Genomic DNA, 27,787 nt, shown 5'->3' on the forward strand with positions numbered 1-27,787 from the left:
GAGTTGTGCGGCCCTGCAGTGAGCCCTTAAAGCCGCAGTGGCTTAATTGATGAAAAATGGCCTGGTCTTTAGGGGGGTTTAACACCGCGATCCTCATGTGGTTAAAGTCTACCAGTCTCATCTACTGTATATATGAAAATCTGACTGTCCGTTTGTTAATCATTTTTAAATCGAAAAACACCTGGGCAAATGATAGTGCAATTGAAACATATAACCATTTGGCCTTCCCTTGCTTTACTGCTGGCGGCAATACACCTGGCTGGCATTCAAAGAAAGGGAAAAAAAATCAACTTCCAAGTCTTACGTAACATGTCCTTTTGAAAGCTCTAGTGAAGATTAAATAGAACTTGATATGCCTTATAATCTCAGATACACCTAATAACAGTCACACAGAGGAGTCACACACACAGGGAAGACGTGTCTCCACTGCAGCGTTAAGGTAAGAAATGTACTATCTTAATAGCATTTAAAAGCAATCTAATTTGCTTAATAAGCTTTTATAATTTATAATGGCTGAGCGACAACACAGATAACATTTAGCAATACTGTATATACTGTGTGTAACTATGGGTGAGTCTGAGTGCCCACAGCCTGGAGGTAGAGACAGGGCAGCACAGACAGACATGGAAGCCCGGGAGGAGAGACTGTGCAGACAATGTGACCAGGAGGTCAAATACGCACCTGTGAGGACCGCCCACTTCCAGAGACTCTCCGCCCACATCCAAGATTTTACCTCGAAAGATGAGGAGAGGAAACTCTACAACCTACTGGGGGAGGAGGAAACAACCGTGCAAATAGCTGCCCGATATGTCACAGCCTGCCACCAACTGAGAGGAACATGATACCACACGGACTGTATACCCCCAATACCCCCCATGGACTGTATATCCCAGCCCCCATATTGTCCCTTACATCCCCCATACCTTAAAGAGGAACTCCAGTGAAAATAATTTAATAAAAAAAGTGCTTCATTTTTACAATAATTATGTATAAATGATTTAGTCAGTGTTTGCTCATTGTAAAATCTTTCCTCTCCCAGATTCACATTCTGACATGTATTACATGGTGACATTGTTACTGTGGGCAAGTTATATAGCTGTTTGTAGCTGCTCTGGCTGTTATGCTGGGTACACACGATGAGATTTCCCGTTCGATTTGCGGATCGATTCGATTAAATCAAACATGTTCGATTGGATTTCGATCGTTTTTTCCGTCGATTTTGCATACCTACCATGAAAAAAACAATCGAAATCCAATCGAACATGTTTGATTTAATCGAATCGATCCGCAAATCGAACGGGAAATCTCATCGTGTGTACCCAGCATAAGAGACAGCTTTAAACAGCCATTTCCTGTCTGTGAACATTGTTACATTGTGGCAGTTTGCCCAGAGTACCGCGGTATTCAGAGCCTCTTGTGGGAGGGGTTTCAGCACAAAATTAGTCACACAGCGCCCCCTGATGGTCTGTTTGTGAAAATCATTCTATTTCTCATGTAAAAGGGGGTATCAGCTAGTGTTGGGCGAACAGTGTTCGCCACTGTTCGGGTTCTGCAGAACATCACCCTGTTCGGGTGATGTTCGAGTTCGGCCGAACACCTGACGGTGCTCGGCCAAACCGTTCGGCCATATGGCCGAACTAAGAGCGCATGGCCGAACGTTCCCCGAACGTTCGGCTAGCGCTGTGATTGGCCGAACGGGTCACGTGGTTCGGACCCGAACGCGCTCTGATTGGCCGAACTGTCACGTGGTTCGGGTAAATAAATACCCGAACCACGTCATATCTCCGCCATTTGTCTGTGGGTTTAGCTTTGGGTAGGCAGGCAGGGTAGTTCGCGCTCCAGCCACGCTAGCCAGGGTCCCCCCTGTCATTGTGTCACTGCTGGGAACAGTAGTACACCGCTTGCTCAGCCACACTATATAGCATTCTGTTTACTGCCACTCTGTGTACCTCGCTCAGCCACACTATATAGCATTCTGTTTACTGCCACTCTGTGTCTGCTGGGAATAGTAGTACACCGCTTGCTCAGCCACACTATATAGCATTCTGTTTACTGCCACTCTGTGTACCTCGCTCAGCCACACTATATAGCATTCTGTTTACTGCCACTCTGTGTCTGCTGGGAATAGTGGTACACCGCTCGCTCAGCCACACTATATAGCATTCTGTTTACTGTTCTGTGTCTGCTGGGAATAGTGGTACACCGCTCGCTCAGCCACACTATATAGCATTCTGTTTACTGTTCTGTGTCTGCTGGGAATAGTGGTACACCGCTCGCTCAGCCACACTATATAGCATTCTGTTCACTGTTCTGTGTCTGCTGGGAATAGTGGTACACCGCTCGCTCAGCCACACTATATAGCATTCTGTTCACTGTTCTGTGTCTGCTGGGAATAGTGGTACACCGCTCGCTCAGCCACACTATATAGCATTCTGTTTACTGTTCTGTGTCTGCTGGGAATAGTGGTACACCGCTCGCTCATCCACACTATATAGCATTCTGTTCACTGTTCTGTGTCTGCTGGGAATAGTGGTACACCGCTCGCTCAGCCACACTATATAGCATTCTGTTCACTGTTCTGTGTCTGCTGGGAATAGTGGTACACCGCTCGCTCAGCCACACTATATAGCATTCTGTTCACTGTTCTGTGTCTGCTGGGAATAGTGGTACACCGCTCGCTCAGCCACACTATATAGCATTCTGTTTACTGTTCTGTGTCTGCTGGGAATAGTGGTACACCGCTCGCTCAGCCACACTATATAGCATTCTGTTTACTGTTCTGTGTCTGCTGGGAATAGTGGTACACCGCTCGCTCAGCCACACTATATAGCATTCTGTTTACTGTTCTGTGTCTGCTGGGAACAGTAGTACACCGCTCGCTCAGCCAGAGTATATAGCATTGTGTTTACTGCCACTCTGTGTACACCGCTCAGCCAGACTATATACCATTGTTTACTGACACTCTGTGTACACCGCTCAGCCAGACTATATACCATTGTTTACTGACACTCTGTGTACACCGCTCAGCCAGACTATATACCATTGTTTACTGCCACTCTGATTCTGCTGGGAACAGTAGTACACCGCTCGCTCAGCCAGACTATATACCATTGTTTACTGACACTCTGTGTACACCGCTCAGCCAGACTATATACCATTGTTTACTGCCACTCTGATTCTGCTGGGAACAGTAGTACACCGCTCGCTCAGCCAGACTATATACCATTGTTTACTGACACTATATAGCAGACTATATAGCATTGTGTGTACACCGCTCAGCCAGACTATATACCATTGTTTACTGACACTCTGTGTACACCGCTCAGCCAGACTATATACCATTGTTTACTGCCACTCTGATTCTGCTGGGAACAGTAGTACACCGCTCGCTCAGCCAGACTATATACCATTGTTTACTGACACTCTGTGTACACCGCTCAGCCAGACTATATACCATTGTTTACTGCCACTCTGATTCTGCTGGGAACAGTAGTACACCGCTCGCTCAGCCAGACTATATAGCATTGTGTTTACTGCCACTCTGTGTACACCGCTCAGCCACACTATATAGCATTGCGTACTCTGCCAGTCAGTGTGTATATTGCTGGGATCAGTAATACTCCACTCACCGTCAACCACTATATGAGCTCAACATGAGTTCCCCAGAGACCTCCGCTGTGAGCAGCACTCCCAACAACAGCAACAGCCAACGCCCCACGCAAGCTATAACATCCACCCCAGCAGCCAGTGGTCAGCAGCAGCCCTCCCCGGAGGAGAACGTTGTGTCCATCAGTCCGTCGCCAGAGCGATTAATGAGGGCTGCCATTGAGGAGATGATGGGGCCTGATGTGGAGGAGGAGGTCTGGCTCAGGCCAGCATCCCAAGTTAATGTTGAGGACGATGAGGGGTCTGTGTCTGGGGATGTTGGGGTGGCAGAGGTGGTGGGTGGGTCAGACTCAGGAGAAGAGTTGTATGATGAGGATGATGATCGGGACCATCTGTATGTGCCTCAGAGTCCGACCCCGGAAAACATGTTGTATCGTGTGTTTAGGTACTAAAATCTGCGTTCCTTCCCAGTAGTGTTGGGCGAACAGTGTTTGCCACTGTTCGGGTTCTGCAGAACATCACCCTGTTCGGGGTGACTATATAGCAGACTATATAGCATTGTGTTTAATGCCACTCTGTGTACACGGCTCAGCCACACTATATAGCATTGTGTTTACTTCCACTCTGTGTCTGCTGGGAACAGTAGTACACCGCTCACCCGCCACTGTATAGCATTGTGCTCTGTGTCACTGCTGACAATAGTGGTACACCGCTCACCCACCACTGTATAGCATTTCTGTACTGCCACTGTACTGCTGCCAGTCAGCGTGTACTTTAAGGATAAGTGAAATGAGGAAGAAATCCGGTGAAAGAGGGAGGGGCAAGGGAAGAGGTGTTTCCCCTGACGGTTCACGTACAGGCCACAGGGGAGCACCCAAGAAAACCCACTCAATACTGCCCATGTTGTCCAGGACAACAACCCTCACAGATCCAAAAGAACAGGACCAGATAATTACTTGGATGACCTCTCAAGCGTCCAGCAGTGGGTTAAGCAGCACCAGCACATCACGCACGAGGTCCGAGTCCTCAGCCAGTTAAAGTCTGGGCTTTCTTTGAAGACTGCACTGAGGATGTTACCATGGCGATTTGCAAGGTGTGCAAGACCCGCCTGAGCAGGGGGAAAAGTATTAACAACCTCTCCACCACCAGCATGAGCCGCCACATTCTATCCAAACATCCCACTCTGTGGGCAAACGCGGCAGGACAGGGTACCACCAGCAACACTGCCTCCCTTGGGTTCACCAGACTCACCACCAGACCCGCCTCAGCAGCAGCAGTAGCCCAGCCATTGCGTGGTTCACAACATTCACAAACATCAGACGATGCTGACACTGTCACTTTCCGGACTAGTGCTCTTGAGGTCTCCCAGTGTTCATCAAACACAACAACCAACAGCCCTTCGGTGTGCAGCGCTACGGTTGAGTTGTCTGTCTCTGAGATGTTTGAGCACAAGAGGAAATTGCCAGCAAATGACCCCCGGGCCGTGGCAGTAACAGCCAGCCAGCATAGCCAAGCTTCTGGCCTGCGAAATGCTGCCATATCGAGTGGTGGAGACAAACAGCTTCAAGGGCATGATGTCAGTGGCCATCCCACGTTACGTGGTTCCCAGCCGCTACCACTTTGCGCGCTCTGCAGTGCCTGAGTTGCATGAGCACGTGGTCAGCTAAATAACCCGAAGCTTGAAGAATGCCGTTGCCTGCAAGGTTCACCTCACCACTGACACCTGGACGAGTGCGTTCGGCCAGGGTCGATACATCTCCCTTACCGCGCACTGGGTGAACCTTGTGGAGCCTGGCAGCGATTCCTCACCTGCTACGGCGTGGGTGTTGCCCACGCCGCAAACAGCTGGATAACAACAGCAGCACCTACCTCTCTGACTCCTTCTCCTCCAACGCATCTCAAAGCTGTACCTCATCCGGAAATGCTAACCCAGCACCAGCAGCAGTAGGATCGTGGAAGCAGTGCAGCACAGCTGTTGGCATGCGTCAGCAAGCGTTGCTGAAGCTGATCTGCCTTGGGGATAAGCAGCACACAGGGGAGGAAATTTGGAGGGGAATAAAGGAACAGACGGATTTGTGGCTGGCACCGCTGGACCTGAAACCGGGCATGAAGCTAGACACCTGGCACGAACTGGCAATGTACGCAATAGAGGTGCTGGCTTGCCCGGCAGCCAGCGTTATGTCGGAACGCTGTTTCAGTGCTGCCGGAGGCATCATCACAGATCGGCGTATCCGCCTCTCCACAGAAAATGCAGACCGTCTGACTCAAATTAAAATGAATCAATCCTGGATTGGAAACGACTACGCAACACTCCTGGACCCCAACCAAGTAACATGACCGATGAACATCTGGGATGGTTTAGCGTTTCCGGTCCCTGTTTATTGAACCTCTCATCTGTATTACATTTATGACTGCATGGCGGCAAAAAGCATTGCTGCTATATCCGCACGCTTTTTGTCCTCATGCAAGGCCTGGGTTGTTGTGTCTCACAAAGCGTGGCCTTCTCCTCCTGCGCCTCCTCCTGTTCCATCACGTGTGCTGCTGCTGCTGCTGCTGGGTTACCGTTGCCGGTCCCTGTTTATGGAACCTCTTATCTTTATTACATTTATGACTACATGGCGGTACAAAGCATGCTATCCGCACGCTTTTTGTCCTCATGCAAGGCCTGGGTTGTTGTGTCTCACAAAGCGTGGCCTTCTCCTCCTGCGCCTCCTCCTGTTCCATCACGTGTGCTGCTGCTGCTGCTGCTGCTGCTGGGTTACCGTTGCCGGTCCCTGTTTATGGAACCTCTTATCTTTATTACATTTATGACTACATGGCGGTACAAAGCATGCTATCCGCACGCTTTTTGTCCTCATGCAAGGCCTGGGTTGTTGTGTCTCACAAAGCGTGGCCTTCTCCTCCTGCGCCTCCTCCTGTTCCATCACGTGTGCTGCTGCTGGGTTAGCGTTGCCGCGTGGTCCCTGTTTATTGAACCACTTATCTTTATTACATTTATGACTGCATGGTGGTACAAAGCATGCTATCCGCACGCTTCTTGTCCTCATGCAAGGCCTGGGTTGTTGTGTCTCAAAGCGTGGCCTTCTCCTCCTGCGCCACCCTCCTCCTGTTCCATCACGTGTGCTGCTGCTGGGTTAGCATTACCGGTCCCTTTTCCTGGAACCTCTTATATGTATTACATTTATGACTGCATGCCGACAAAAAGCATGTTACCTGTGCAAAGAAAACAGACATTTCCCGCATTTAAAAGACAGTTTTCCCTTTGAAACTTTAAAATCGATTTTCTCAAAAACTATAAGCTCTTTTTGCTAAATTTTTTTTTCCTCTTGTACCCACTCCCAAGGTGCACATACCCTGTAAATTTGGGGTATGTAGCATGTAAGGAGGCTTTACAAACCACAAAAGTTCGGGTCCCCATTGACTTCCATTATGTTCGGAGTTCGGGTCGAACACCCGAACATCGCGGCCATGTTCGGCCTGTTCGGCCCGAACCCGAACATCTAGATGTTCGCCCAACACTAGTATCAGCTACTGATTTGGATAAAGTTCAATTCTTGGTTGGAGTTTCTCTTTAAGGTCTACATAACCCAACCCCCATACCCTTCCCTTATCCCCCCCCCCCCCATGTTAATGTTTTGTTTTGCTTGGGCAATGCTAAATGTATTTGGTCCTGCCAATAAAGCTTTTTTTTGGATTGGATTGGATTGGGTGGTGGTGGCAGGGGTGAACCACAGAGGGGGACAATGGCAGCACATGGATACACAGGAGGCACAGAGGGGACAGTGACTGCATGCGTATGTGTACAGTAAGTGGAGGAACATTGGGGCATACAGGTGGCACTAGTGGGGGTACAGAGGGGGGGGGGGAGCGTTATGGTACACAGAGGGACAAAGTGGGGTATGTATGGTCAAAAATGCTGATTTCTGATTCCGCTAAAACTTCAGCTGATGCTGATCGCCAATTACGTTGATTTCCGATTTCCAAGGAGTCTTTTTTGGTCATTTTTTTGCATTCTCTGACTGACCAAATACTTTGGATTTAACTCAGGGGTATTGGACCAATCAGAGAATGTAGAATTTTAAAGTGGTAATCGTAATACCACGGAAATGTTACACCAATCACAAGACTTGGGAATACCCTGTAGTATCCGAATCTTTTGATTGGTCTAAAATTACTGCCGTGATCTGATTTTCATGGAAAAATCTCTCTGATTGGTCCGATGCTTACAAGTTCTGTGATTGGCCTAAATTTACAGAGTTGCGGTAATGCGGTATGTCTGCGAAAATCCAACTTCCGATTTCTGTTTGGATTGGCTATGCAGTATTTACAATTTTGCGGAATCCAAATGATCATCCCTACAGTGGGGGCACTAGAGGTACAAAATGGCAAAGTGGCATTGATGGGAGACACTGGAGGCACAGGGGAGTACAGTGTTCCAACTTACATAGAAATTCAACAAATCAACATTAAAGTGGATCTGAACTCTTGCACAGGACACAAGGAAAATGTAACAGAAATGCACCCTGCATGTATTTAAAGAGTTTAGCCTGTGTAATTCCCCTCATCTGTGTCTAATCACTAGTTGAATTTGATCCTCCCCTGTGTCCCATGACTGCCTATGGCAGAGACGGCAGATAAGCTCACTTGAAAGCACAGGCTGTAAACAATATGTCTCCTTCCATGAATGAGGAAGTAGAAACTGTGCAGATTTATTTTAGGATTTGTATCAGCTGTATCAAAGACATGTTTTTTGTTTAAAGGTTATTATGCTGTTGTGTATCCTTTAGAGCAGAGAGTAGGTCTGAGTTCAGGTACACTTTAACCAGAAATGACCTGTACTGTGTTCTTACACAAACTGCTGATAATGACTGTTCTATCATCTATAAATCTGTCTCATTCAGATTTCCCTGTCAAAATGGATATTACTGATCCCACTACATTGCTTTTGTCCATTGCTCTCTGTCTATTTCTGATCATCATTTTCTATGGATGGAAGAGTAAAACACCTCACAACTTCCCTCCTGGTCCCACTCCATTACCAATCATTGGAAATATGCACATGCTGGACCTGAAGAAACCTTACAAGACATTTCATGAGGTAATACTGGAAGCCACATTCACACCCATATGCCATGATTTGTTGTGGGTTAGTGGAATTGTTAACAAATAGTTAAAGTAGATCCGAGATGAACTTTTACTCATTGCATAATTGTGTTCCTTTCCTATTGTTTATAGGGCATTCCTCAAGCCAAATACTTTTTTGTTTTTGTTTTAATACTCTAATTCCCTATAAACTAAACAAGCCTCGCCCACAGCTTTTTAGAGAGTCTTGGCATTTTCAGACAGTAGCAAGGGCTCATGGGAGCTCAGTCTGGGCAGGAGGAGGGGGAAGTGTTACTAGCCAGAGATTTCAGAGGCAGATGGGAGGAGGGAGGAGGAGGGGGATTAGTATTTTTTTCACAAGCTGAGTGCTGAAGATGCAGATAAGCTTGCCTGTGTGTAATGTTTACAAACAACATGTCTGCTGTCATTGAATCACAGGAAGAAATAATCATATTCTATCGAAGCAGTTTGCAGCTAGATTTGCTGTGTAAACTATCTAAACTTAGATAAGATATATAGACAAGTTACTTGTTATAGATAGTTTTTCATCTTGGATCCGCTTTAAGAAGGTTAAAGTGAACCTCCGGACTAAAAATCTACTCAGCAGAACTAAAAAGGCTTGGTGTTTCTTTAACAGTTTCACAGCATCAGAACTTTGTTTTTTTTACCAAAGCATCATTTTTAGCTGCATTTTTATCTAAGCTCCACCCATCAAAGAAAAAAACCAGGGTTTTTTTTCCCTGACGCTGTGCAGAGCATGATGGGATTTCCTATGTTGTTATTCACATTGCCTAGAAACTGGGAGAGGTGCTCAGGACACAGGACAGTTGGAACTGTGTCTCATGCTCCCTGTCACCTCCTTTCAACCAAAAATATGGCTGCCATCATGAAATCAAACATTTGCCTGTTCTTTTAAAGGGGAACTTCAACCTAAACAAACATACTGTCATTAAGTTACATTAGTTATGTGAAAGGAGGTGACAAGGAGCAGGAGAAACAGTTCCAACTGTCCTGTGTCCTGATTACCCCTCCCAGCTGCACACGCTAGGCTTCAAATGTCAAATTCAAAATGTAAAAAAAAAAAAATTGCACCAAAACAGCAGAACTAGAACAACAACATCAGAAATCCCATCATGCTTTGCACCGCATTAGGGGAAAAATGTCCGTGCAGTTTTTTTCTGTGCAGCTAAAAATGAGGCTTGTATAAAAGAAAAAAGTTCTGATGCTGTGAAACAGTTAAAGAAACACCAAGCCTTTCCAGTGCTGCTGAGTCAATTTTTAGTCTGGAGGTTCACTTTAAGAGATTATATTACCCATCTATTTTAATTAACATAACTAATCTAACTGAATGACAGTATGTTTGTTTAGGCTGGAGTTCCTCTTTAAGCAAGGCAGTATAGCATATAACTAACCTCCAGGCAGGCTGGTTAAGTGCACAGCTGAGAAACTGTTGATATGAAATGTATACCTTGCCAGAAGATTATAAGATTTCTAATTGTGTCCAGTTGCTCTTATTGGTTCAGTTAGCTCATCCACTCAGTAGAGTGTAATCAACCAGCTCAGTGTGCTAATGTTTCTTCCCTCTCAAGTTGAGCAACACAAACGGTGCCATATGCAATTCACTTTTTCCCCTGAGTTTTCTCCTAGGAGATAACTTTTCTTCTTCAATTTAAGTTAACTTTTTAGCACTTTGCTATGGAAAAACGTACCAAAAAGTAGGTGAAAAGGTACTCTCAAAATTATTTTGAGTATTTGTTTGGTTGCTGGTGGTGTAAAAGGCATTTTATTTACAAGTTGTGAAAATATCACCTAGGAGAAAAAGTGAATTGCGTATGGCACCGCGTGGACTCAAAGCATCCCGCTGATCCCCATTGGTCTGTTATTAGACCAATGGGGAGCCTTGGAGCAAAAATGTAAAGATGCGTTGAGCTCTAGGTATAGTTAGTATAGCTAGAGACGGCTCATCCTTCCTCCTGCGTGGCTGGTATCAGGGTGCTTCAGGGTGACATCGTGGGTGGGCGCTATAGGTGTGGTGGGCGGGGAGGAGAGCAGGAGCTGCACAGGAGGACAGAGCAAGCTTTAGCTATGCTAACTATAGCTAGAGCCAGAAGCATGATCGCATCATCTTTATAAGCCCGTCACTAGAGGAAGCCGCATGGAGAAGATGGAGGTCTGCAATCCCCACGGGCATGGCAGATTAGGAAAGCAGCTGCCGCTGCTACACACCCGGGGGTTGGAGGGGGGCAGGAGATACAAGGGGAAGACGACACATGAGGGGCAGAGGACATCATAAGAGGAGACATGGGGGACACAGGAGGACAAAGGGGGAGGGAGTGAAGACACGGGGGGGGGGGGGCAGTGGACATCAGAGTGGAGACATGGGAACACAGGAGGACACAGGGGAGACATGTAGGACACTAGAGGACACAGGGGGAAGCTGGGGACACAGGAAGTCATGGGGAGACATGGGGACACATGGAGGACACATGGGGGGACATGGAGGACACATATGGGGGGCACAGGAGGATACATGGGGACACAGGAAGATACATGGGAACACAGGAAGACACATGGGAACACAGGAGGGCACATGGGAACACAGGAAGATACATGGGAACACAGGAGGACACATGGGGACACAGGAAGATACATGGGGACACAGGAGGACACATGGAAACACAGGAAGACACATGGGAACACAGGAGTACACTGGAGGACACAGGAAGATACATGGGGACACAGGAGGACACATAGGGACATGGGAGGACACATGGGGACACAGGAAGATACATGGGGACACAGGAGGACACATGGGAACACAGGAGGACACAGGAGGACATATGGAGACACAGGAGGACACATGGGGTACAGGAGGACACATGGGGGGCACAAGAGGACACCATTTGGGGGAGAACATGCATAAGTCTCTCCGGGAATATGGATGCACCAGGTTTAGTATATATATTTTTTTCCCTGGTTTTTGCCCTCTAAACCTAGGTGCCTCTTCCAGAGCGTCTTATACAGTAACTTTTTCTTCTGAGTTTTCTCCTTGGAGATAATTTTTCATCTTGTATTTAAGTAATCTTTCAGCACTCTGCAAATGCAAAAATACCAAAAAGTAGGTGAAAAAGTATTATCAAAATTACTTTGAATTTTATTGAAAAGTTGTGAAAATATTATCTAGGAGAAAACTCAGGAGAAAAAAAAGTGAATTACTTATGGGCCCTGGGGTGCTACGGGAACTTACTTTGGACTTGTCTCATTGAATTGGTGTTGCTCAACTACCCAACTACGTGAGAAGATTTTCCACCTCCAATCATTTACTTGACTGAGCTCCACACCAAAAACGGTTGGAATTGCCTACCTTGCAATTCTAATTTTCAACTTGAACTTTTCACCTTGAGGCAAATGTTACTGAAGAAAAAGTGCAGTGAGAAGCTGTCATTTCACTGTGGTAAGTTTTAATATGCTGCTATATCTATATTAAACAGCTTATTTTCCGACCCCAACTGACTTTTAAAATCAACCCTGCGTGACCCTTCATTACTCATTTGCTTCAGCAAAATATCTGCATGTTTTATGTGTTGCTTACACTGATGTTTGTTGTTTCTGAATTTCTACAGTGGTTTGCAAAAGTATTCGGCCCCCTTGAAGTTTTCCACATTTTGTCACATTACTGCCACAAACATGAATCAATTTTATTGGAATTCCACATGAAAGACCAATACGAAGTGGTGTACACATGAGAAGTGGAACGAAATTCATACATGATTCCAAACATTTTTTTACAAATCAATAACTGCCAAGTGGGGTGTGCGTAATTATTCTGCCCCATGAGTCAATACTTTGTAAAACCACCTTTTGCTGCAATTACAGCTGCCAGTCTTTTAGGGAATGTCTCTACCAGCTTTGCACATCTAGAGACTGAAATCCTTGCCCATTCTTCTTTGCAAAACCGCTCCACCTCAGTCAGATTAGATGGACAGCGTTTGTGAGCAGCAGTTTTCAGATCTTGCCACGGATTCTCGATTGGATTTAGATCTGGACTTTGAGTGGGCCTGGCGGAAATCGGAATTTTTGCGGAATCGAAAATTGACATTTCCGACCATCCCTGCTTACCTTACTAGGAAGGAGACCAGAATTGTAATGTTTGCTCTTCCTGTTCAGTAAGCCAGAACCTATTCTGTATGGAATCCTTGGGCTAGACTCCCCAACACTGCTACAGCCTATTGAGCGAGCCCTAGTGGCTACAGATCAAGCACTTTAAGTTCACCAGGAGAAAAGTGCAATATAAATGTTATTTGTCTTGTCTTGTCGACTATCGGGGCAAGATTTACACCTTAAGAGTTTATAAGCACATACTGTAAGTTCTGGTGCCCTAAATTCCGCCAAACCCACCAACCCTTAAATCTTAATGGGAACACAGGTTCTTCCGTTGGCAAACTGCTCTGTAAGTGCTCTGGGTTCCCCTGTTCCCTGCCTGACCCAGCTGTCACCTCTTCCCCCCACCCCTTCCCGTGCCTGCCATGCCTACACTCACTGTTCTTGAACTACACTGATGCCCCCACCCCTTAAGCATAGGGAGCTGTATGGGTAGGCTGGATAGTGACATACCATCCAGCTCTCTTTGCTGCGGGAAAGGGGGGGTAGCGATGTCAGCACAGCTCCTAGATGGTGAGCATGGGTTCACAAGCCAATGACAGCTGCCTCTCAGCTTACTGGGCTAGTGTACCTAATGCTACGTCTGGTCCTGCTTACTATCTGATACAATAGAAAGTGTTCCCTTTTAACAGATGAAATGTTATTACTAAAAATAGGCTCCTCCTTGATAAAACGTTTTGGCCACATATCCACATATTTTCGATGAGGCCATTATTCCTGCAGTTCACCATGGGGGGGGGGGGGGGGGTTGTGTGGATATTAATATTAAATATATTATGCAAATAACCATCTTGTTTAATTGCAGCTGTCTAAGAAATATGGCACAGTGTACTCACTGCAAATAGGGGAAGAGAAAATAGTTATCCTCTCTGGATATGAGACAGTCAAAGACGCTCTGATAAATCATGCTGAGGAGTTCTCAGGAAGGCAGATTGTTCCACTTATGAAGAACATCTCCAAGGGACATGGTAACATATATGTTTAATATTACGAAATATTTAAATATTTAAAGGCTTTTTTTGCTCATGAGACTGGTGGAAGCCCCAGGTAAGTATAGATAAGGGCCAGTTTACCATCTCTGATACACTTTAAGGACATCTGAAGCAGAGGCATAGCTAGGGCTTTCAGCGTCTGGGAAGAAAAAGGAGTTTTTGCACCCCCTCCCCCAAAGTTAAAACCTGCGTCACCATGCAAAAAATGGGCACAGCCATGCAGCAGAAAGTGGGCGTGGTCATGGCTGGAGCCAAATGTACTAGAAGGTAGCAGTGGTGTAATTAGAACTGCCAAGCAAATTGGATTAAGATCCCTTTCATTTAAAACATAACATCCTCACAAACGCTGCAGGAGAGGCCACCAATATATAAATACATATTAAAAATAATACGGTTGGACATTAGACTATGACAAAAGCAAAAATGTTCACTCATTCCTATAAATAACATAATTATAATAATAAAATAGGCACCCAGCAGTAGAATGTGTATATGGTTCACATTATAGCTCAAATATAGTTGGTAGCAAATGAGCAGAGCACCTCACCCACAGTTTATAACACAAACCTTTACTTAGTACTTTTTCCTCCCCATAAAAAGCATCTAGCTTCTGTCCAGATCTCTCTTCTATTTTGGGGCCATTTTACTTGGACACGGCTGTGTTTTTCAGAAACCTTATATCTCTTTCTTAAACAGGAGTTATCTTCTCCACTGGTGAGAACTGGAGAGTGATGAGAAGATTCACTCTATCGACTCTACGAGATTTTGGGATGGGGAAGAGGACAGTTGAAGACAAGATTCAGGAAGAATGTGGCTTTTTAGTAAAGAAGATCAAATCTTTCAAAGGTAGTACTGCTTGAATTTTAAAGCTTACCTATATCAAGTATGACATTGTGCCCAGGGCCGGCTCTAGACTTTTTGCTGTGACAGATAAAAATGGCGCACAGCGCCTAGGGTATACAATTGGTGTTGTATAGACTTACACTATATAATGCTTTTTACCGTTATAAGTGTTAAAGAATGGCGCACGCAGAGTGACTTGCACTTATAACACTAAATAGCGTTATAAGTGTTAAAAAATGCAGGGGGGGGGGGGGCGGAAGGGGCATAGCTAGAAATCACTAGGCCCCCCTGCAAAACTTTGGATGGGGCCCCCTCCCACCAGCTGAACAGCGCTGTACACAAGACCCTGCAGAACACTGAATAGGGACTGTCTAAAAATCTTTGTCTGCAAAACTTTGTACGTTTCTTTATCAGTGGCTGAGCAGATGCAGTCATTAGAACAACTGTGCAAAGAGCAGAAAGTTTTCTCTCTTCTTGCCCTTAGTTGTCAGTCTCTCAGGACAGGGCCCACTGTGGCCTCTGGGCCCCCCTGCGACTGCCTCCCTTGCAGGGTCTATTGTTACACCCCTGGGGGGGGGGAAATAATGTAAGGCAGCGAGGGTCTCGGAGGGCGAGAGTGTTAGGCAGCGGGAGGGTTAAGTGTGAAAAGCAGACACAGGCAGAGGGTATACATTACCACAGTATACATTACCTGGTCCCTGATCACGTTTTCTCTCCACTTCCTACTTATTATGAATGAGTCCGGCAGCCAGCCAATCACCATGCGGCTTCAGTCCCCGCCTGGTGATTGGCTGGCTGCAGGACTCTTTCAAACTAAACAGGAAGTAGAGAAAAGATGGGATCGCCGGGACCAGGTAATGTATGAGAGATGCCGCTAATGACATCTTATTGCTAAAGTTATTTAACGCTTCAGGACATTTATGAAACATTAAATAACTTTAGTAGCAAGATGCCATTATCGGTATCACCCCGAACCATTTTTCACAGGCGCCATTTTTGACTGTATCCCTTTTTGCTGCCTGAAGAAATCTTATGAGGATGTGCCCCCCCACCCGATTTGGAATGATCGCCCAGCACCCGACAATTTACTCTGCTTCTTTTAATGTTCTCAGATAGCAAGGGAGCATATGAAACAACTTGAGACATGACATGCTGCAATTTAACACAATAACACACTGGCTGGCTGCGGGTCTGTAACAAACAAACAGCTCACCCTCAGCCAGTCGGCCGCCCTCTATTTGTCCTCAGTCAGGACAGAAGTGCCAACTCCTCCCTTCTGCTGTGCAAGTCAAATGAGACACTGCTGCTCTCCTGCCTCCCCCCTCCCCACTCTCTGTCAGACTCCTCACACAGCACAACAAGCTGCTTTTCCCCAATGATGACCTCTTCACCTCACTTGCTCTTCTCTTGCTTCTCCTCCTACTCTGGCTGCATGCTGTTAGTGTAAACACACACATATGCTGCCCCTGTAATCTCTGCAACTGATGCAAATGTTTCACCTTGCTTCATGAACTCTGATTGTGCCCACTAAGAGTAAGGCTGCAATCTATGCATCTGGACCTTTCTGAGTACAGGTAGTCCCCGGTTAATGAATGAGATCTGTCCATAAAGGTAGAGTAGGGATAGCGTAGGTAGCTTGCTGTTCTGTGTGTCCAGTGCTCTTTGGCTGTTGGAGAGGTGTGCTGCTACTAGTAGTCCACCGACTAGAGAACCCCTTAGTCCTTTTCAGGACTTTTTTTTTCATGGTATTGTTAGATCGCTGCTCTGTGCATCCAGTGCACTGACATTAGCTTTTGGAAAGGTGTGCTGCTCCCAGTAATGCTCTGACTACAGAACCCCATAGCCGTTTTTTTTTCCTGCTTTTGTGCTGTGTGTTGTTGCCGAGCGTTGTGTTCTGCTAGACTGCTACATGTAGCTCACCAGCACAGTGCAGCACAGCAACTACATATTTTGATTTGAGGCTTTGTATAAACCTGTCACCTACGTTAAAGAGAAACTCCGACCAAGAATTGAACTTTATCCCAATCAGTAGTTGATACCCCCTTTTACATGAGAAATCTATTCCTTTTCACAAACAGACCATCAGGGGGCGCTGTAGGACTGATATTGTGGTGAAACCCCTCCCACAAGAAACTCTGAGGACCATGGTACTCCTGGCAGTTTCCTGTCTGTGAACCTTGTTGCATTGTGGGAAATAGCTGTTTACAGCTGCTTCCAACTGCCAAAAAAGCATTGCAGCAGCTATATCACCTGCCAACAGTAAAAATGTCACCATGTAATAAATGTCAGAATGTAAATCAGGGATTTAAAAGATTTTACAATGGGCAAACACCGACTAAATCATTTATACATAATTATTGTAAAAATGAAGCACTTTTTTAATTACATTATTTTTACTGGAGTTCCTCTTTAAGTGACAATCAGTTCTAAAAAAGCACCTGAGTGTCCACTACTACTGTTACTTTTCCAGTACTGTCTTGTATAAGACCTCACTGGCACTGCAGTTCACTAGGAGGGCCTTTATTTTGGTGATTACTTTTTCAATTGCAAAGTGCCAACAAATTATTTTAAAAAGGAGATGGAAAATGATCTCCTAGGAGAAATTATTATTTGCTTATGGACCCCCTATCTTATAAGTTGGCAATTTTAGAGTTTAGCCATTTAACTTCCTCCATCAGATCTCTGTGGCCATCCACTAATTCATTGTGTGTATTAGTCATTTCAGATATTCACGTTGCAACTTGAGATATTCTACCACCTAAGTCAATAATTGATTTGTTCACATGAGTTGTGGTGGCTTTTCAGGTCACTTTGTTGTGAGCTCCTGAAAGAAATAAGCATGTATTTTTAGTATCACTGGCGAGAAGGGTTGGTCAGTTGCATGGATCGGTTGTAAGGGTAAATACTTCTGGTTCTTAAAACCCTGCATGGATAAAACGTACTGGTCCACCTTTCACAATTTTCTTTCCTTTCATATTGCAGGACAAGCATTTGACAACACGATGCTTTTTAATGGCGCAGTAGCCAACATTATCGTTTCCATACTGCTGAGCAATCGGTTTGATTATGAAGATCCAAAAAGTCTAAGGCTTTTAAATGTAATTAATGAGAACATCAGGATTTCTGGTAGCCCAACAGTACTGGTAAGCCACTACATTTGCTAGAAAGTGGAACTCAAAGCAGAAAGTTTGCAAACAGCTAAAATCCCCTGTTGGGATATAAATTTGAAAGCTTTTACAGCCAAGATCAACAAGGGTAGGTCTAGGCTGTAAAAGGGTGGGAGTCATTGAACTATAGTGGCTTAGCCATCTACAGCTCCAGTGACTTTTTTCCAAGAGTGCGACCAATCCTACCCAGCTATTCCTGGAGTTCTCGAGTGGAGATGGGCTTGTTCTTCTCTCCACCTGCTTCATGTGGTTGGTTGCGTCTTGCTGCAACCCACCTTCATGAGTATAATTCTATCTGGACATTTCTGCCAATACTAGTGACATATTGAGCTATTGGGCTCTCGTTGTCTCTGTGTTTTTTCTGAGGTTTGTCTAGCTTCTCCCTTCTCCCAATTTAAAGCCAAGGACCTTCTTTAAAAAATATACAATGATCAGCCAAAATGTTAAAAGCTAATATTGTGTAGGTCCTCTTGGTCCCACCAAAACAGGATTGAGTTGTCAAGGCAGGGGTTCCACAAGACCCTTGGAGGCATCCTATTCATGTAGTATTAAGTACTAAGATGTTAGCAACACAACCTCTAAGTCTTGCAAGTTGCATGATGAGGTTTCCATGGATCTGACTTCTTTTTCATGTACATGATCTGCAATAACTTTATATGATTGATGCATGTGTTATAACCATCCAGAACAGGAACTAATGGAAATTTTGATTAATCAGTGTAGGCCACTTACTTTCATTGCTTCATGATCCATCTCCACAGAAAGCAAGACGTGTCAGTATGGACTACACAGTCAAACATGTAGCAGGCTTGGATGCAGCGTTTGGTCCAGTGCTGGGCGTAATGGAAAAAGCTACGCTTACGGATCATTACGCGTAATTTTACGCTATTACGCATTACGGAATTACGCTTACGGCGTAGACATTCAATTACGGTACATGTCTGTAATTACGCATAGACCTTACGCAATTACGCGTAAGAATACCGTAATTCAGGTTGTTACGTTATAGGCTTACGCGTAAAATCCTACTAGCAATTAATGCGTAAGGTCATGCTGCCAAGCGGAAAAGTTGACGCATGGATCAATGTTAGGTAGCCGCCGCCTTTAAGTGTTAACCTCCTGAGCGGTATGGACGAGCTCAGCTCATCCATCACCGCCGGAGGCTGCCGCTCAGGCCCTGCTGGGACGATTTTTCTTCAAATAAAAAGCAGCACACGCAGCCGGCACTTTGCTGCCTGATCGCCCGCGAAAGAGGGTCCCCCCAGCCGCCCGAGCCCTGCGCAGCCGGACCAATCAGTTCCGGCCAGCGCTAAGGGCTGGATCGGAGGCGGCTGACGTCAGGACGTCGGCTGACGTCCAAGACGTCACTCCGCTCGTCGCCATGGCGACGAGGAAAGCCAAACAAGGAAGGCTGCTCATTGCGGCCTTCCTTGTTTATTCTGGGCGCCGGAGGCGATCGGAAGAACGCCTCCGGAGCGCCCTCTAGTGGGCTTTCATGCAGCCAACTTTCAGTTGGCTGCATGAAATAGTTTTTTTTTAATTAAAAAAAACCCCTCCCGCAGCCTCCCTGGCGATCTCAATAGAACGCCAGGGAGGTTAATAGCAAAGCCCCCTTAATTGCTAAGAGCCTCAAATTTGGAGAATATATTAAGGAGATCAGAAGGAATAAGAGGAAAATTTTTTTTTTTCAAAAAGACCTTATAGTTTTTGAGAAAATCGATGTTAAAGTTTCAAAGGAAAAATATATACATTTAAAAACCCGCCGACTTTAATGGTTAATAGCAAAGCCTGCTTAAAATTTAGGAACACCAAATTCACAAGGTATATTAAGGGGATCAGTGGGAATAAGAGGAATTTTTTTTTTTTCAAAAAGACCTTATAGTTTTTGAGAAAATCGATTTTTAAGTTTCAAGGGCAAAAATGTCTTTTAAATGCGGAAAATGTCAGTTTTTTTTGCACAGGTAACAATAGTGTTTTATTTTCATAGATTCCCCCAAGTGGGAAGAGTTTTACTTACTTCGTTCTGAGTGTGGGAAATATTAAAAAAAAAACGATGTGGGGTCCCCCCTCCCAGACCTCTTTAACCCCTTGTCCCCCATGCAGACTGGGATAGCCAGAATGCGGAGCACCGGCTGCGTGGGGCTCCGCACCCTGACTATACCAGCCCGCATGGTCCATGGATTGGGGGGTCTCGGAAGGGGAGGGGCAGCCAAGCTTTCCCCTCCCCCTCCGAGCCCTTGTCCAATCCAAGGACAAGGGGCTCTTCTCCACCTCCGATGGGCGGTGGAGGTGGAGGCCGCGATTTCCTGGGGGGGGGGTTCATGGTGGCATCTGGGAGTCCCCTTTAAAAAGGGGTCCCCCAGATGACCACCCCCCCTCCCAGGAGAAATGAGTATAGAGGTACTTGTACCCCTTACCCATTTCCTTTAAGAGTTAAAAGTAAATAAACACACAAACACATAGAAAAAGTATTTTAATTGAACAAAAAACATAACCACGAAAAAAGTCCTTTAATATTCTTAATTAACCATTAATACTTACCTGTCCCTTTAAAAGCCAGTTCCCACGCAATATCCTCGGAAATATACTAATCAGTTACAATGTAACAAAGTTGTTACAATGTAACAACTTTGTTACTTTGTAACACCACCGCACCCGACGTCACTCGCCGCCATGGGTGCCAGCAAGTATATAGGTGACATGTGGGAGGGGCGGGGAGGGCAGCGGAGCCGGCGAGGACTTAGCGTCCTAAACCCGACAGAGCTCTGAGCTATATAGCTCAGAGCTCTCGAAAGCATCTTTGTATTTGGGCTCCAAGGAGCCCCATTGGTCCTTAGCAGACCAATGGGGTTCCTTCTGATTTGAAGGAACCCCATTGATCTGCTAAGGACCAATGGGGCTCCTTGGAGCCCAAATACAAAGATGCTTTTGAGAGCTCTGAGCTATATAGCTCAGAGCTCTGTCGGGTTTAGGACGCTAAGTCCTAAGTCCTCGCCGGCTCCGCTGCCCTCCCACATGTCACCTATATACATGCTGGCACCCATGGGTGCCAGCATGTATATGGGTGACAGGTGTGGGCGGAGTGGACGGCGGGAGCCGGCGGGGACTTAGAGTGTATGCGGCGGCCGGCAGGTGAGCGGCGAGTGACGTCGGGTGCGGTGGTGTTACAAAGTAACAAAGTTGTTACATTGTAACAACTTTGTTACATTGTAACTGATTAGTATATTTCCGAGGATATTGCGTGGGAACTGGCTTTTAAAGGGACAGGTAAGTATTAATGGTTAATTAAGAATATTAAAGGACTTTTTTCGTGGTTATGTTTTTTGTTCAATTAAAATACTTTTTCTATGTGTTTGTGTGTTTATTTACTTTTAACTCTTAAAGGAAATGGGTAAGAGGTACAAGTACCTCTATACTCATTTCTCCTGGGAGGGGGGGTGGGCATCTGGGGGCCCCTTTTTTAAAGGGGACTCCCAGATGCCACCATGAACCCCCCCCCCAGGAAATCGCGGCCTCCACCTCCACCGCCCATCGGAGGTGGAGAAGAGCCCCTTGTCCTTGGATTGGACAAGGGCTCGGAGGGGGAGGGGAAAGCTTGGCTGCCCCTCCCCTTCCGAGACCCCCCAATCCATGGACCATGCAGGCTGGTATAGTCAGGGTGCGGAGCCCTACGCGGCCGGTGCTCCGCATTCTGGCTATCCCAGTCTGCATGGGGGACAAGGGGTTAAAGAGGTCTGGGAGGGGGGACCCCACGTCGGTTTTTTTTTAATATTTCCCACACTCAGAACGAAGTAAGTAAAACTCTTCCCACTTGGGGGAATCTATGAAAATAAAACACTATTGTTACCTGTGCAAAAAAAAACTGACATTTTCCGCATTTAAAAGACATTTTTGCCCTTGAAACTTAAAAATCGATTTTCTCAAAAACTATAAGGTCTTTTTGAAAAAAAAAATTTTTCCTCTTATTCCCACTGATCCCCTTAATATACCTTGTGAATTTGGTGTTCCTCTTATTCCTTCTGATCTCCTTAATATATTCTCCAAATTTGAGGCTCTTAGCACTTAAGGGGGCTTTGCTATTAACCCTTAAAGTCGGCAGCTTTTTTATATTATACGGGAGCGTAATATTACGCGATTACGGCAGACTGTGTAATTTCAATGGAAGTTTACTGTCTTACGCGTAATTTGTTACGCGTAATAACGTAACCTTACACATAACGCTTACTGTGCATTTGTAGTGAATTACGATGCGTAATTACGCTAATGCGTAATTTCGGCCCAGCACTGGTTTGGTCTGACGCCTTTTTTTAATGGCTACAATAAAAGATTATCTGGGGCTACAAGAAGTCCCAGGTAAGTTAAACTGTTTTTTTTTTAGGCTTAAGTAACACATTTAGGGCCTGATTCACAAAGCGGTGCCAACAGTTAGCACCCTGGTGAAAAGCCCTTTATCACGCCTAAACCCAGTTTAGGCATGATAAGTTTAGGTGTGATAAGTTCAGGTGTGATAAGTTTAGGCACGATAAGTTTAGGTGCGCTAAGTTTAGGTGCGATAAGTTTAAGCACCAACTGCGTTAGCACCGCAGTGCACAGCTGATCAAAAGTTTTGCGCAAGCAAAGCCTGGTGCACTTCGCATAGAGTTTAATGGCGCTGTTTTGTGTGCGGGACTTTGCGCGCTATCTACACTTATCTAAACTTATCACGCCTAAACTTATCACACCTAAACTTATCACGCCTAAACTTATCACTTCTAAACTGGCTTTTCAACAGCATGGTGCAATGATTATCACGCCTAAAGTATCTAACTGGGTTAGCACCGCTTTGTGAATCGAGCCCTTAGTCAGACTTCAGTCAGAAACATCTGACCTGCATGCTTGTTCAGGGCCTATGGCTAAAAGTATTAGATGGAGAGGTTTAGAAGAACATCCCAGCAACTGGTATTGTTTAAAAAGAAATAAATATGGCAGGCTTTATCTACCTCAGTTCAGGTGTCCTGTAGGCCCCTTTCACTTATGGTGTGGTGCGATTTGCAGTCACCATATCACCATTACCAACATTTTGTTCCCTAAGACAGACTGCGGCGACAGAGAAATTACTGTGATTCACTCCACCCCCACTCAGTGATATCCTACTTTCCAGACAGGAAGTGCATCTTGTCAATTTGCCCAATCTGCGCATGAACACCTCATCACTGCTACTGCAAAAATCTAGAAAGATTGTTTGTGTTGCTATTAACTCCCATGGAGTCATGTGCCAATCGGTACTGTGTGCACCGCTTGCAAAACTCTGCGGCTGCTGCATCCACCAGGCCACTTCTATTGCAACGCATTGCGCTGCAGGAACTGTGGAGTGTCTCATCAATAGTAATGTCTCCTGCGATAATCTGTGGCAGGGAAACAGTGGAGTTGAGTACGGATGCGACACGGTAAGTATGAAAAGGGCCTTAACTTCAGGCAAATTAAACTTATCGACTGAGAGTCCCATGTACTTCCTTTTTATGGGCACAATCCAATAAATGGATTAATACAGAATATGTATAACTCAATACTATTGTTGTTCACAATCTGCCTCTGATATCCCCACACCAGCTGTACAACGCATTCCCATCTCTGGTGAAATGGTTCCCTGGAGGCCACAAAACCGCACTGCGTAATGCAGAAGAAATGTTCTCCTTTGTCCGGGAGACCTTCACCAACCAAAGGAAGGAACTGGATGCCAATGACCAGAGGAACCTTATTGATGCTTTCCTGGTGAAACAGCAAGAGGTAAACCAGCATTTTGTGACATGTAATAGCAAATTTTGTATGTGAAAGTCCTAAAACATGTCTCAGAGTTGATGTGTCCTAAAAGATAAGAAGTGCCAATACTGCAGAAAGTGCTGGACTCATCTAGCAATGGCTGCAGCCCGCAATAACAATAATCACTCATGAAATAACAACTGCTGTAGAACTCAACAATGATCATTTAAGCTCACAAAATCATGTTCCCTTGTTTTTTACTCTTCAGGAGAAGCCTAATCCTGATTTATATTTCACGAACGACAACCTTACACTGCTTGTGTCTGACCTCTTTGCTGCTGGAATGGAGACCACTTCCACCACCCTCCGATGGGGCATTCTGCTGATGATGAAGTATCCAGACATTCAAAGTAAGTTTCAAGTACTTGAAGTAATCGGGAAAAAAGATATGTTTTTTCCAAGTGTTAGTGTGGCCAATAATGAGTGTGTCCACACTGCCTATGCATGAGTTAGCACAGGCCCAGTAGAATAAAGATGCTCATCCACTGCTTTTTTCCTCCCTGCATGAGCCCCTCATTAAATTAGACCTGTGCGGCCATACTATCACATGCGTAGTATGTCCACGTTTTTTTCTAAATAAGTCACTCTATGACCAGCTAACGCCGATCGGCGGCTGCCGAGTGGCTCCCCCAGGACTGCCTAAAGCTGAAAGGCGTCAAGTCCTGGGGGAGGAGATTAGCAGGGCTCCGCTCCATAAACAACCTGCCAGATGCGATTGCATAAGCCTATGGTCCTTAACCTCTTGAGGACTGCAGAGTTAAACCCCTCTAAAGACCAGGTCATTTTTCTGTTAACTGGCCACTGCAGCTTTAAGGCCAAGCTGCAGGGCCGCACAACTCAGCACACAAGTGATCCCCCCTCTGATTGCTCCCCCAATTATTTTTTTCCCAGTCACTCCCTCCCTCCCCCTGCCAGCCTATCACTCTGATTGGCACTGTACATATTCAAAAGACGGCGGTTTTGCATCTAACAGTCTCCTAGTGGCAATCGCCGCTGGGAGACTGCTCCGCTCCACCATGCAAACAGGGATGCGCACGCATTAGCGCGTGTGATCCCCTGCAATCCCTGCCCCCCAGGACCTTAGGCGGTCCTGGGGCCGCAGCCATGCCCATTGGCATGACGCGGCCGGCAATAGGTTAAGTGGATAAGGGTTCTTTTCTGTAGCCAGATCCAGAAAGTCTAGAGGCCTGGCAGATGCTAGCCCCCACCAAATTGTACTAATGATCATCAGCAGTGGGGCAAAACCACCATCTTGCCTAAGGCCCCATCCTTTTCTGACTGTAGCATTACATTTGCTAATATTTGAAAACATATTTTCTCTGTGTGGCTCCTTGCCCAGAAACCAGACGTTTGAATTTACAACTCCTGTTGACAATAATATTTAGCTTAAAGGCTAGACGAGGTGACATGTGACATGATGAGATAGACATGTGTATGTACAGTGCCAAGCACACAAATAACTATGCTGTGTTCCTTTTTTTCCTCCTCTGCCTGAAAGAGTTAAATATCAGGTATGTCTTCTGTAGTCACTGTAGTCACTTCCTGTCTGAGTCAGGATTGAGTCAGCCACTTACATAACTGATATTTAACTCATTCAGGCAGAGAAAGAAAAAAAGGAACACAGCATAGTTATTTGTTTGCTAGGCACTGTACCTCTATCTATCTCATCATGTCACATGTCACCTCGGGTATCCTTTAATAAAAAAAAAGTTAGAACCATTTCACACTATTTCTACTGCCTGCAGTGGATCCAAAATGATCCGTCTGGAGGCTGCAATCACTGTGTTCCTTGGAGTTTATTGCAGAAAAATCTGACTTGTAAACATCTTTCTGGATAGCAGATTGCATTTCCATTCATTTGACAAATTGCAGCGGTCCGGAGTGACAGCAGACTCTGCAACAGACCCTATGACAGCACATCTGTACAATATAAATATGGTAGAAAATGTTAAACATAGCTGAGTGTCCAAATTTCTTTTCTCTACATTGGCATCAGAGAAAGTCCAGAAGGAGATAGAAAAGGTGATTGGATCATCTGAGCCAAAGCCAATTCATCGTAAGGATATGCCCTATACAGAGGCCGTTATTAGTGAGATTCAGAGATTCGGAAATATCGTTCCAACCAACCTCCCTCATTGTACTACTCAGGATGTCCACTTCCGGGGCTATTTTATTCCAAAGGTAAGCTTGTTTCCACTTTAGCATTTAATTTAGTTAGAGGCTTGCAAGTGCTCCAGGCCAATTTATTTTAGCACATTTAAAAAAATGTCTTGTTTGTTACATTTCCTTGCTAATAATTAGTACTGCTGTAAAGTGTATTTATGGCCACTTGTCACTAGGGGGCCGTGTGAGACAATAACAGAGGACTTCTGCTTTCAGTTTCTATATGTTTTGCTAACAGAGAGACATCAAAGCATTCCAAGAATTTACAGCACGAGTTCTGCTGAGTAGGTCAAACGCAGGGCACTCAACAAGATCATTCCTTTGAAGCTGCTAATGGGCTAAAGGACCACTATCGCCAAAAAATTATACAATTTAATATCTATGTGTATGCATATGTATAAAATGTTCTTTTGTTCCAGAATAAAATTCACTACAAATTACTTTTTGTCGTCATCTACAATAGGCAGTAAAAATCTGACAGGTTTTGGACTAGTCCATCTCCTCATGGGGGACTCTCTGGATTTCAAAAGCACTTATGGATGTTGCTCAATCCCACTGCCAAAATAGCATTTAAGCAAGTAGGGAGGCTGGCTGGCATCCTTATATACCGGTAGATCCTTTCCATAAAGTGCTTCTCCAAAGAGTAAGGCCGGCTCCACACCTGCAACCAGCTTTTTTATTACGCCATGATCGGTGTAACTTGTGTTCTTAGGGATCAAATTCTTGCCATGTAGAATCCCTTATTAGCTTAAAGAGAACCATGGTTGGGTTGGTTGGGTTCTCTTTAAGACCCATTTATAGAAGAACAATTCTAAGGTTCAGTGGAACATTTTGTTATGTATCACTAAGGTCATAGAGCAATATCAGCTCAAAGGTGCAGACTGGCTGACTGTAGCGAGGAAAAACAGCAAGAAAAAAAGCTCAACAAGCAACAGAAAACTATTCCTTTCCTAGTAAGAAGGAAGAAAGTGCCATATATGGCTGGGGACATCTAGACGTCTGCTGGGAGCTATCTGTACGTTACACATCACATGGTCCTATCAGCTAGGATGTGATGTGTGGCTGACCCGCCCCCGCCGGGTGATGTCAAAATTAACTCTTGAGAAGCAGCTATATAACGGCCACACATGGACTCCAGTCCCACTTCTACTTCATTTACTGCATCTTCTTCCAACTCAGCTTCACTTTGTACATATGCTGTAGTGCAACATAACTTAGAGACCGTTCTTAAAGAGACTCTGTAACGTCAAAAAGATCCCCTGGGGGTACTCACCTCGGGTGGGGGAGGCCTCCGGATCCTAATGAGGCTTCCCACGCCGTCCTCTGTCCCACGGAGGTCTCGCTGCAGCCCTCCGAACAGCCGGCGACAGAGCCGACTGTCAGTTCAATATTTACCTTTGCAGGCTCCAGCGGGGTGCTGTGGCTGCTCTCGGCTCCGAACTACACGGAAATACCCGATCTCCGTTGGGTCCGCTCTACTGCGCAGGTGCCGGAAACTTGCGCCTGCGCAGTAGAGCAGACCCAACGGCGATCGGGTATTTCCGTGTAGTTCGGAGCCGACAGCCGTCAGAGCGCCTGCGCAGGAGCTAGGAAGGTAAATATTGACGTCATTATTCTCGGAGGGCTGCAGCGAGACCCCTGAGGGACAAAGGACGGCGTGGGAAGCCTCCGGATCCTAATGAGGCACCCGAGGTGAGTACCCCCCAGGGGATCTTTTGATGTTACAGATCCTCTTTAAAAGAAACCTGAGTTAGTCACAAGGACTAGCTCAAGTGCAATGAAGCTCAAGATCTTCAGATTCATGCTTTGCTGAGGTAAACAAGATTCTTAAAGGGGCAGTATGGTGAACTGACTTATTATACGATCATTCAATATAACCTTTTTCTAAGTGGAGCAATGTATTGAGCTTGTGTTGTTGTAGAATTAAAGTCAATTACAATAGTGCATTAGTCA

General features: G+C 45.4%; 1 protein-coding gene across 1 annotated transcript in view; it reads left to right on the forward strand.

Moving 5' to 3' along the window:
• Window positions 1–339: 339 nt before the first annotated feature.
• LOC137504660 (uncharacterized) overlaps window positions 340–27,787 on the forward strand; it is a 135,643-nt gene continuing 108,195 nt past the window's right edge. Inside the window, exons 1-8 of the mRNA XM_068233244.1 lie at window positions 340–439; window positions 8,508–8,704; window positions 13,676–13,838; window positions 14,559–14,708; window positions 17,688–17,848; window positions 23,462–23,638; window positions 23,880–24,021; window positions 25,668–25,852. Coding sequence (XP_068089345.1) covers window positions 8,522–8,704; window positions 13,676–13,838; window positions 14,559–14,708; window positions 17,688–17,848; window positions 23,462–23,638; window positions 23,880–24,021; window positions 25,668–25,852 — 1,161 coding nt within the window. The 5' untranslated portion in view covers window positions 340–439; window positions 8,508–8,521. The remainder of the gene's footprint in view (window positions 440–8,507; window positions 8,705–13,675; window positions 13,839–14,558; window positions 14,709–17,687; window positions 17,849–23,461; window positions 23,639–23,879; window positions 24,022–25,667; window positions 25,853–27,787) is intronic.

Source organism: Hyperolius riggenbachi, chromosome 4 (assembly GCF_040937935.1).
Source record: "Hyperolius riggenbachi isolate aHypRig1 chromosome 4, aHypRig1.pri, whole genome shotgun sequence".
NCBI classification, from domain to species: domain Eukaryota; kingdom Metazoa; phylum Chordata; class Amphibia; order Anura; family Hyperoliidae; genus Hyperolius; species Hyperolius riggenbachi.